Genomic DNA, 12,512 nt, shown 5'->3' with positions numbered 1-12,512 from the left:
TACACACACACACACATACACACACACACACACATAATTTGAAAATGATAAACATCATATTTCTTTTTCATTAACTGTCTAGGCCTATCAAAATTATGTTAAAAAGAATGGCGAAGAAAAATTACTTCCTGGACTTGACCTAAATCACAAACAACTATTCTTCTTGAACTTTGCCCAGGTATTATATCGTTCTTGATTGATAGATATAAAATCATTTTGAGTTACAATTTTATAGTAAGTTAGATATTGCATGCTGAGTTTTCTTGCTTAAATCAATTGTGGCAAATTGTTTGACTTGACTAAATTTCACTGTGTATAACAGACTGTCAGATCATATTAATGATAATTATGATCCTGGCTGCCTATCATTGAACATCATTTGAAGAGTAAATAGTTGAGGAATGCAGAATCCCAATTTAACTTTTAAAATAGGGAGTTTGCTTTTCTCCTTGCCTCTCCAAACAAGTAATCCTTGATTAAACCTAAGCACACTGCTTTTCTTTTTCTATCCCTGTCCCTAGGTGTGGTGTGGGACCTACAGGCCAGAATATGCAATCAACTCCATTAAAACAGATGTCCACAGTCCAGGCAATTTCAGGTGCGTGGGTTTGAAGAGCAGTCAAGGTGTTCCAGTATTGGCTCCATTACTTCTATGTTTGGAAATTGGCCTTTTCTAACTCTGATTCTATAACATTTGGAAATCTAGTATTTTTTTTTTCTTTTGAGGGTTACAGATAGGATCATCAGAACACATCAGGATAAATGTCTTGTTTGCACAAGCATAGCTTTGAGTTCTCTTATTTTCAGAATATATGTGACTTAGGCTCAGTGCTTGATGGACTCCAACAAAGATATCACCTCAGAACAGTGGCTCTATTTAAAACTAGGACAAACACATTTCTAACAAGCTGTGAAGGGTTTTGGCCTAGGTCCTGTGAGTAGCTGTTCCAAAGAAAGATTTCCATTCAACATAAAGGGAAACTTTCTAGTAGTAAGAGATTGTCTGACAGGGAATAAAGTTATTCCCAAAGCTCCAGGAAGAGAGTACCTTGAAGCAGAGGTCAGAGTACAACCCCTCAAGGACACTGGAGAAAAATGCTCTGCAGAATGGAAAGTTGAATTAGAAGATATCTAAAGTCCTTCCCAAATCAGAAAATCTAAGAGAATATTGGATTGAAAGAGAATCACTCTAACCAATGTTTGAATGTTAAATCCTAAATCCTGTGTATCTATTTTACAACTAAATTCCTAATTTCCCAGGTACTATAACACTTCATCACTGATTTGCTGATCAACAACAACCTTCTAAGGCAAAAATGTCTGAAAAACAGATTTAAAATTGTGTAGGGTAGTTGGAAAACAGAGTTTGAGAACAAAAGAACTTATGAGCTAAATTTTAAATGGCCTTCCTAAAATAAACATGATCATAGTGCCTGCATCGTTCACTCCTAGGGAAAAACCACATTCAGTTGTGAAACAATAAAATAGCACATTTAAAAATTAAGAATTTACTCATCTTTTTCTAGTTTCATTGTCATCATAGTTTAGTATTTACCTGAACGGTTCTTTCAAAATTCATTCACTCAACAACTATTTATTGTATGTCCATTGTGTGTATAATTCAAGCTAAATTTAGTCTTGCTAGGATATCCAAATTAACTACGTTTTAGGTGATGAGCAACAGAAGTCACTGGATCAATTGACATAATGGTTTATCCAAGTAACTTTTAGTTTCAGTTCTTAAAAGTGTCTTTCGTCTTTGGAAGTTAAGGTGTAAGAATTCATTTTTGAGGATAACAGGGAGCAATTATAAGTTTACACAAACAATCTAATTTGTCAAAGCTCTGCTCTGCATATCTTGATGAAACAAAGCATATATTCATAAAAACCTAAGTGAATTTAAGTAATATTATGGTAATATTGGTACATCTGGCATCCTCAGAGAATGGGGGTTGCAAATTAATTAATTTTTTGATAGCTGAAACTTGTCTCTTGAGTAGTAACATTTTTATCTTAACCACTAGATTAAAATTTCTCTGTTTAAAATACAATTTCAACCTTCCTGCCTATCCTGAACAAAACCTAATCCTTTTATTTTATTTTTTTGATGACACAGATTATTGTTATGACTAATCGTTATGGTTTCGCTATTTATTAGTTTAGTGAAATTCTCGAAACCTAGAGTGTGGGGAGGTACTTATTCCTACACTAAAGAGCCACCACCGATGGTGGTGCTTTTTGACTTTTCATTTGGACATTTTATTTTGCCTGTTTGTTTGTTTTGTCTTTGGTTCTCTTTCCTGTTACTTGTGGCCGTCCCATTCCTCCATTCTAATATGCATGGAAAAAAAATATCTCTTTACACTTGTACGGGAAAAAAATGGATGCAAGTTTTGAAATAAGAAACACATGAGTTTCAACCATGATTTTGCCATTTACAAGCTGTTACTTACCATCTGTGTCTCAATTTCTTGATATGTAAAATGAGTATTAAAATGTTATGATAGTTGCTAGGAGGATTAATGTTAAAATGTATTCAAAGTGTCTATTACATATGTGTGTTTGAAAATTAGTACTAGGATTGGTTTTGGATAAGAAAGGTATGAACTGAATAAGAATTTCTATGAATAAAGTATACAGACTTTGCAACATTCCTTGTTAACTGACAGTTGCGGGCTTCTGACTATTCATTGCTTATGTCTGAATAGTTCAGAATGTCAATAACTGATCACTGGTTAAGTGATATGTAACTGTTTTCTACCACCAATTTTAAACTGAAAACAATTTTTTTATAAATACATAGAATTTTGTATTTGTAAAAATATTTATTATTTTATTATAAATGTGTGAAATTATTTGCAACTTTTATTTTCTTTATTCTGGCCCAAAAGATGTCTTCATGATGATTTTTCATTCATAATAAGAAGAGTATGTGTTGATGGTTTTTGTTTTTTTTAAGGGTAAATTTTGCCAACCTTTTGTCAAGGAAATTATTTTCTCTGGAGGTAAAGGGATTTCCTTGGCAAAAGGTTGAAGTTACATTTAGTTTTGGAAACAGGCTGCTTCCTAGCTGTACAAAGTAAAACATTTTTAAAGAACCTTGAAAACTAAGAGACATTGAGTTGCTATTGAAAAATTGTGTAGAGTGGTTGATGTAGAAATTTCTGAAACAGAGGGAGTTTTCGTAATCTTATGCTTAAACAGCCACAGTACAAAAAACAAAAGGCAAATTATTCTTTATATAAAGCTGAATCTATAAAACCATTTGTTAGGTCTAAGCTATAATTATCCTAGTCTTGCTAACTAAAGTCTTAGATACTTTTAAATTAAATAAACTTTAAATAAAAGTTTAATATTTAAAACAAAAATATTTTCCCTTGATATTCTTGAAATTGAATTCACAATTTAAAGGACTTCTTTTTAGAAATCCAGCTTTTATTAGCCATCCACAGTCACTTCAGGGAATGGTTGTTAGGATAATATTTACTGTTATCTGTAAAATTATATTTACTATAATTTGTAAAGTTGTTTAGATGTAATATTTCTATGTAATATATTAGAGTCTGGTAATTTGTTAAAGCAAGTCCTAATAGACAAAATGTTACCAGTGTGTATGCTACTTAAATAGTAATGGAGCTAATTTAGATGCTTAGGTTGTTGGATACTATTTTCCAGTCAGAAAAGGGATACTTTATAAAACTAACACCACTAATAATACAAGAAATATTTTCCATAGTTTGCTTACTGATACTTTTGAAAAAAATTGTAGTGTTTTATGTGGACATTTTCAAGTAATATGGCTATTTTGTTCCTTACAATTCCATTATTTAGCATACTTAAGCTAAACCCTCTTTGAAATACTAATGTTTTCTCCATTTATCTTAAATATTAGCATTGGTTTCTGATATTTTGTAAATATCAGAGTGGATTTTGGTGAGTCTTATAGAAGTCCTGTTAGCTCTTATTAATCTTTAGCTCATACCTAGAAATCTATTCAGGCATTTATTTCTTTATAAATTTTTAGTGAAACATGCTGATCGATGTGAACTTACTTTAAAAGAATCATGAACATTAGTTAATGGTAACGATTGGAGAGTTTATTCATGAATGATTCTAGTTAACCTTGTAGCCAAGTCATTTATTTAAAAAGAAATAACAAAAGGATGTCAGAGGACCCATTAATTGCAAAAATGTTTATTCAGTAATTCAAAAATCCAGTTAATTGCAGACAAGTGTAATCAGGTCAGTTATAGGATACAAAGTCCACTCTTGGTCACATGATATCCAATTCCATATCTCTTAGGTATTTTTTTTATGTTTTCCAGTTTTATTGAGAAATAATTGACATATATCACTATATGTTTAAGGCATACGGCTTGATTGTTTGCTTTACATATATTATGAAATGATTACCACAGTAGGTTCAACTGACATCCAAACTGGAAGTCTGTGCAGTTTTGACTACTGTCTTCCATTTCCTCCTCCTTCTCCCATCATTCACCTATAGATGTTTTTAATACGAGCCATTATTTGCCAAGGGAATAAACAGCAGCAGTACAATAACATAGTTTATGGGATAAAGTAAAAAGTTCAACTAAATCACTTTAAGAAATAATCAGTAAAAGCCTTTATTATCTTCTGTTATTATAAGCACAAATATAAAAACTATATAGTTTTCATAACATGAAATTCATGTAAGCTTTCTATGTAATGTTAATGAAGTATGATCCCACTCTTAGAGAATGGATTCATTTTTTATTAATAGTGTATACACTTCTTTAAATAGACTATGTCATCTATTCAAAGATTTGATGTTATAAACAACCAAGCAATAACTAGAGTCCTAGGAAAATAAATGAACCCCAAGTATGTTGTTGACCTAATTACTCAGAATTAAATTATCTAAGTGAAGCCTTTGGCTGCAAAGAGAGGAGGTGGTATGGAGCTGGAGAGTTAAGTGTGCAGGAGGTTGAGTATTGTCGCATTGCTAACTCTTAGTTGTGTTTTGTAAAGACTTCTTTTGAGGCACAGTTTTTTCTTCTTTTTAATTTCCTTAATATGTTTAAGAGAAATGTAGAATTAAATCCTGGGTTCGAACATTTTTACTGAAGTTCTTGTCCTCATATGATTATACTTAAGACATAATTCTTTTTAAAAAAAATTAATAAAATTTAAAAAAAAAAAAACAGCAACTCTTCAAGTCAATGTCTCCTTACTTGGAGGCTAGTCAGGCCATCTTGACGGCTGTCTCTCAGTCAGTGTACAGGGCTTCTTAAAGTGAGAGGAGATAGGAATAAAAGGGTCAGAGCTCTCTTTGACTTAGAGTCCATGGGCCTAGAACCTAAAAGACTGAAAACCCATATGGAGCCCTGATGTCTAAATCTTTTTATTCCTACATATACAGTCATGTTTGACCATGTATCAAGTGAATTGTTCTGAACTTTCAGATGTAGGAAATGACACACTTATTATTACTTTTACATCAAATTAATTCATGCTCTAAGCTCCCACTCAAAGCTATAATGTGAGAAATTTAATTTCAGCAGTTTTCAGTGCACTCCTTTCTGGTACTATACAAGAACCTAGAGTCCTCATGGAAGCCTAGAAATTACTGACAAGCCTCCATCTCCACCCTGCTGTGGCCACCCTGCTGTGGCCACCCTGACCTTCTTACAGTCCAGAAGCTCCACGGGAAGTCAGGTGGCTCCATTTCCTTCCAGTGGTCTCGAGCAAGGGCCTCAGGGGCCACCGCTCTTGATGATCAGGCTCCCTGACAGCCAAGCACCCTCTGATCAGAGTGGAGGCGTGTCTGGTCATTCACACACCATTACTGGGCGCCTCCTCAGGCTTGGGGTGTGGGCCAGTCTTCTCCCTCTCATGTAGACTAACAGATGTAAATTCCCCAGCTTTGGCCTCCACTCGTCCTCAACCCCTACCTCTATCCCAGGCAGATTTCTTTTAACTTTTAAGACTCCCCTAGGAGTCCTAAAAACCAAAAAAGTTTACGTCCTCCCTGAAGGACAGGTGGTGGGAGGTATTGAGAGGTAGTTGATGTGGTAATGGGTGACACATTAGGAAGTCAGACTTTGAGAAGTTCCTAGAATGGGGGTTGGGAAAGGAAAAGCTTTCTTTCTGTCCTAATGGGTTCATAGTAGCAAATAAACAACAAAAATACTAAGCAGTGTTTCTTTTCATAATGCCTTATCACTCTTGTACATATAATCACTGTGATCAAGCGACAGATTTATTCCTCCAGTGTGTAATGAGTCCTGCAATATGCAAAGCACTATACTAGGCTTTGGGGTGCAGTGAGAAGCAAGTACACATAGTATTTTGCCTTCATAGAGATTCCGATGTAGTGGATACGTCAGGAAGTAAAGGAGCAGGTCATTGTAAGCTGTGTTAAGTGCTGTGATGGGGCTAGTCCAGGTGAGAGGAGTTAATTTAGACAGTATTTGAAGAAAGCCTCTGAGGAGGTGTAAGTGGAGACATGAAGGCTGAGAAGGAGCTAGCCGTATAGTCACTGAGGAGTAACTTAGCAGGGTGTGGGCTCAGCAGGAGCAGCAGGCGCTGAAGAGGGAGTGAACTTGGCCATTTTGAGAAATGGAAAGTAGTTCAGTGTAGTTTGAGCCTAAGGAGAAATGGGAAAAGAAACGTATTGTGAGGTGGCCGGAAAGGTAGACTGGAGCCCTCAGGACATTGGAAATCACGGTGGGGTGGGTGGCTTTCCTTCAAGCCTCTGGAATGTTTTAAGTAAGAGATTTATGGAATTTGATCTAAATCTTAAAGATCACTGTGATTGCTGTGTGGAAAACAAGTTTGAGGGGAGGGAAGTGGGAAGATGTATACGTTAGCACATCCTCCGTGTATGCAGATCTTCGTAACTTAGAAGATTCTCTGTGTCACTTGTTCCTAGTCTCCCCACTACTCCAGTCCACTAGCCTCCCAGCCACCTCCTCTTAACCCAAGGTGGGTGTGGCAGGTGGTCCCAATGGGAAGAGAAGGAAAGGAGCTGGTTCGGGGATGATGGGAAAACATCTCCTCTGCATCATTGTACTGACCTGTCTCTCCCTTCAAATGCTGCTTGGTGCCGATAGTAGTTTGGACAGTGTTGTTTTTGCCCATTGGGGTCAGAGATAAGAAGAAATTGGCATTTTGCCAGCCCTTTCCAGTTATTCAGGCCAAATCCAGTTTTTGATATTTATGGAGTGCTTTTGGGAAAAAAAAAAAAAAAAGGAAAGAAAAGAATTATCTTCCCTGTTAAATCAAATCAACAAATATCTATTTAAAGTCCATTATATTTAAATTATTGTGTGAGCCCTTTCAAGATATAGTGAAAAATCATGATTTTATTCTTTGGTCAAACTCTTCTTATATTAACTACAATTCCAAATATGAATCATGCATTTATTTTACAAATACATATAGGATGTTTATAAATTAACTTCCCATGACAACCTTAAAATGAAGGTACTATTATTATATGCATTTACGGAAAAGGAAACTGAAGCACAGAGAGGCTAAATGAATGCAACTCATAACCAGGGTTCAAATCCTATAGTCTGTCTTCAAAATCTGTTCTCTTAACTCTACACTTTGTTACCTTTCCATATACAAATTCTGTTAATGAGGAATGGACTCATTCTACCAGTTTCTTTTTTTCTTTTTCTTTTAAACTATAAATTCCAAATTCACTCACTGGGCCTACATAAAGAAATTCTTTAGAGCTCCCACATGGTATGGACATGCATATCAGATGCTGATAGTGACTTTTGTTTATTTGTTTCATAGGATTATTGGGACTTTGCAGAACTCCCCTGAGTTTTCCGAAGCCTTTCATTGCCTCAAAAATTCATACATGAATCCAGAAACAAAATGCCGAATTTGGTGATCTTCAGAAGAACTGGTGCAGCCCTTGGCTGGACTTGTCAACACTGCAGAAATGGGGAACTCTGCGAAGAGAAAGGGCCATAGAGGTCACTGTATTACATGGGGACAGTTAACAGAGATGAGAGCATCATAATAAAAATGAAGTTTATTCTGGAAAAGACGTGGAGGGAGGAGGGGCTCTAATGTCTTATCAAATCAGTCATTTCTCACTGTGTAAATAATGCTTAATCTGTAAAGAGAGTATTACCATTCATTTCTGTTTCTCACATGATCTGCCAGTTTGATGTCTCTTAAAATCAGTGTTCACCACTATGTAGAGCAGGATTTCTAATCAAGAGGAAAATGAAGAAGTGAAAAAAGGCCATTGGCACCAGAAGCAGAGCTGCGGCATGAGAGTTAAAAGCACATTTCTAAAGTACTAGTTTTTACTTTTATTTGCAACATTTATTCTTCAAGTCTCTTCCAAAGAATTCTTATACATACTGGGACCTTGGGACTTATGTAGTTTTCAACTAACTTTGCTCGTCATCAGTCATTCATTCTGAGATCATTTTCTTTTAAGCACTTAGGGCTAAAATGTCTACAACTGTTTTTTGTTATACTTGGCTTTGACTGATACTTGGATTCTTAAGGCTCCCTGAAATTTTCTAAGCAATTTCTTGTTCTCTCGCTCTCAAAACCTGGTCTTTTTAAGAGATTTGTAGTAATGTATAAATAATAATTTTTATATTTAATTATTAACTACATTTATGACTAAGTAATTATTATTATAGGTAATCATTGAATTTCAGACCGAGATAAATAGTTACGAACCAAGATCTGTAAAGTGATATACAGATAAACATTTTGAGACTTTTTAAACTTATAAATCATATTGATGAAACGTTTTAAGTACAAACCTTGGGTTAAAAATTGCCATTGGACAGTTGTCTAAAGATACATAAGACTTGTAGTTTACAAGCAGGATTTTCACAATTAAACCTGTCCCTGAGGTGGCTGTAATAAAGGGGCAAGAGTGCATCGATGTAGCTCTGCATCTCCTTATCTTTTCAGATTTGTCATCTGATGGAAATATTTTGATAATAAATTGAAATGTGGGGCCATTACTCACTAAGCCTGCTGTGTCAGCCGTCTAGCTTTGGAAAGTGCATTTTTAAAATTTTTATTTTATTATGAGTTTCAAGTATACAGTACACTGGTTAGACATTTCTATAGTTTATGACATGATCCCCCCAATTACTCTAGCACCCATCTGGCTCTACGCACAGCCATTACAATACTACTGACTACTTTCCCTATGCTATACACTACAGGCCCATCTGTGACCATCTTTTAACTACTAAGTTCTACTCCTTTAACCCTTCACTCTGAAAAGTGCATTTCTAAATAGAAATGAGAGGCTTCCGCACCACCACCTCAGATATACCTGCTTCTCAAATTCTAACTCTCCGCGTTCTGGGAGGGGACTATTTAAGGCCCTGATAGGAACTCACCTCTTGAGACTTTTATATTCTTCTCTTTTCCCATCCTGTTGACTACTTTAGTTCATTTTATTACTTGATTCATATTTTACAAAAAGATACACTTTCAAAGTCTTTATTTTTCTCAACAAAAGATGAAAATGAGGATTTTGTATTTTTCCTGTTTGTTGGTTTTCCTGCTTCTTGAAAATGTCCATTTGCCTTTCTTAAAAAATGTTATTGAAATAACAACATATATACAAAAATTTCATAAAGCATAATTGTACAACTTAATGAACTTTCTCCAACTGAATATAACCGTATAACCAACACTTAGAAGAAACAAAACATTGCTTCCCAGATCCCAGAAGCCCCTTCTCCCAACCATTCTTCCAAGGACATCTACTGACCTGATTTCTAATATCATACACTAGTTTCACCTGTTTTTGTCTTTTATGTAAATAGAATCAATCAACATGCATTCTCTTGCGGCTGGCTTCCTTCAGTATGACATTTGTGAGATACATCTATATTTTTGTATTTGAGTGTGGATCGTTCATTCTCATTACTGAATAATATTCTAATGTGTGACCATACTACAATTCATCTATTCCACTGTTAGCAGGCACTTGAAAAGTTTCCAGTTTGGAGCTATTACAAATAGTGCAATTATGAACATGCTTGCATATGATCATCTTTTTTAACTTGAGATTTTAATGGACTCGTTTCCACAACTACTTCCTAAAGTTATTATGAATATTGAAATTATGATTTCCAACTAACTGGACATTCTTATCTTTTTCCCCTTTATCGCCACTACCACCATTATCATGGATAATTTAAAACATACTTATGCATATATTTTCTTTAAATAAAGTGAAAACATTCCTAAATAATAGTAGTTGGAGCAATAGGCACATTCAGCTCTGAAGAGAAAAACTATCTCTGAATCATTTAATTTATATCCTGACAGAGCAGCTGAAAAAATGAAAAGTGACCAGTATAAATTACCAAAAGGCTCTAGACTCCCTGCTGCTAGCTCTTTGAAATGTCAGGTTCTCATCCTTATGGAGGGGCTTGGGTGAAATTTTTTAGGGAAGGGGGAAAAAAAAACAAAAAACTTTCTAGCACCTGGGCACCTATCTCTAGAAATATCAGATTTTCTGAGGCTAATGTACAGACCAAAGTCAGAGGACCAATACCTCCTCACCCCTTGTGTATGAGGACATCATCTTACATGGCACTGGTGTTGAGTCGTATGGGGCCTTATGGTCTCTCTCAATGACTCCCGGTCATTTAGACTTGTTCCATCAGGTAAAGCCTATCTAATCTCACACATAAATCCAGTTTCACCATGGCTGACTTTTGGTCAAGGAAAGAGTTTAAAAGCAGAGACGCAAAGGACTGGGAGCAAATGTAATTCAGGGATGAGGATAGGAAGAAGTTCTCAGCAACACCATTGGTAAGGTGTCTGCCTCCATGCTGTAATGTCCATGTGGCTTCCAGGTGCAAGGTAGGAAGAATGCTATCCTGCTTCCTTTCTTGTTCTAGTCCTACTGTACCATTAATGACAAAGTGCCCTTAGGCATTTGACCTGTTTTCTTGGGCTTTTGCTTTTCCTACCTGAAATAAAAGAGAATTAGATGCTATCAGTATTTCTCAGCAAGAGAAGGAAAATGAGTTCCAATGCTACCTTACTCATAATCTGTCCCCCAGTTAAGAACCACTGGGTAAGATAATTTCAAAATCCCCTTGTAAATACCTGAGTCTAATTTGACCACATTATAGTCCAAAGAAAAGAACCAAAGTTTATTTAAGTAGGGTCTGTGCTGTTCTCTTAGTTTTCTCAAAAACCTAATCATTCCAATTGTCACCGATGGAGTTCTCAACATAGAAGATAACTTGAAAATAAGTCTCTACCCTGTCAAAGATAGAAAATCAGAGTTTTATCAGGGTTCCAGTCTCAAAAATACAAAATATAAACCATTTTTTTTATACTATTGCTTTTACACCTGGTCAGTCCTGTTCTGGCCTTCTCCACTTCCATGTAAACCTCCACAGCATTTATCTCTTGAAAAATGTTTAGGCCAAGTGAAGCTTTTATTCCTGTTTCTTATACTTCCTGCTGGCCAAATCGAATCTTTTAAAAATGAATGGTATAAACTATTTTACCAATATTTTCTTGTTTTCTCCATCTCATTCCTTAAAAGATACCACCCCATTCTTCCAAAGATCTGATCTGGATCCTTTCAAAAGTTGAATGAAAAGGTTGCCAAATCCTGTGGTCAGTCATAGGCTTAATCATATGACTTAGGCAGAAACCAAAAGTGTCTTTGTGCACCGTCCCTGAACTAAGGAACTTTTAGTTGATCAGGTGGAGAGGAGCCACGTGTGACTGGTGTCAAAGTGGCACATGTTTATTGAATTCTAATCTTTTCTTTAATATTGTCTTAATTTCAGCACCTTTGTGTTTTGCATTTCCTCTAAAACAGTGAGATACACTACTGTCATTTTCAACTCATATTCAAACTACTGTGCTTCTATTCTGTTGTTTGACGAAGCAGATTTTCCAGGTTGTTCAAGGGAAACCTGACAGAAAAATGAGCACAGGAAATGATGGACTTTCAGCTTGGACAGTGTAGAAAGACTGGAAGTCTAGCCGTTGTGACTAATTTTTATAGTTCTGGATTTCCTTTTTCCCCAGAAATGAATATATTTTTTTCAGATATCAGCCATATTAGCATCAGATTCTACTCCCATAAATGCACTTGGTGTCATTTCTGATCTGATCATCGCTGCTAAGATTTTTATGGCAGTTTTATCTCTAACATCAAAGAAATAGTGAGAAAAAACTAAATAGAAAACATTTAGATTTGTTTAAATAAAATATGAGAAAGATGCAATGTTGGATATGCATTGTGATATCAGTCATGTTAAAATATTGTTGCTCAAAAAAAGAGAAGAATATATGCCAAAAATTAATAGGGAAGAGAGGTTTGGAGAAACATGGTGGTGTGAGAGATGTCCCCAGATCTCTCCCCTTGAAACAATAAGCCGAACATGTAAAACTCAGCAAAAAACACCCGAACTGCACAGCAGCACATCTGAGCGTGGGATCTGTGCACATGGGCTAGCACAGGTCAGAACCCCGGAAGTTGGGCA

The 12,512-nt window shown here is 35.6% G+C and overlaps 1 protein-coding gene across 3 annotated transcripts in view; it reads left to right on the top strand.

Moving 5' to 3' along the window:
• Positions 1–9,034, top strand: part of MME (membrane metalloendopeptidase) — an 85,946-nt gene extending 76,912 nt beyond the window's left edge. For 2 of the 3 annotated variants that reach the window (XM_015586498.1, XM_025044239.1), the window contains exons 21-23: positions 83–178; positions 522–598; positions 7,792–9,034. In XM_015586498.1, coding sequence (XP_015441984.1) covers positions 83–178; positions 522–598; positions 7,792–7,891 — 273 coding nt within the window. In that variant the 3' untranslated portion in view covers positions 7,892–9,034. The remainder of the gene's footprint in view (positions 1–82; positions 179–521; positions 599–7,791) is intronic. The other variant, XM_006908211.2, reaches the window with a different exon arrangement.
• Positions 9,035–12,512: the final 3,478 nt, after the last annotated feature.

The sequence above is a fragment of the Pteropus alecto genome, unplaced genomic scaffold (assembly GCF_000325575.1).
Source record: "Pteropus alecto unplaced genomic scaffold, ASM32557v1 scaffold81, whole genome shotgun sequence".
Lineage (NCBI taxonomy): Eukaryota > Metazoa > Chordata > Mammalia > Chiroptera > Pteropodidae > Pteropus > Pteropus alecto.
This window is presented reverse-complemented; position numbering and strand designations above follow the sequence as displayed.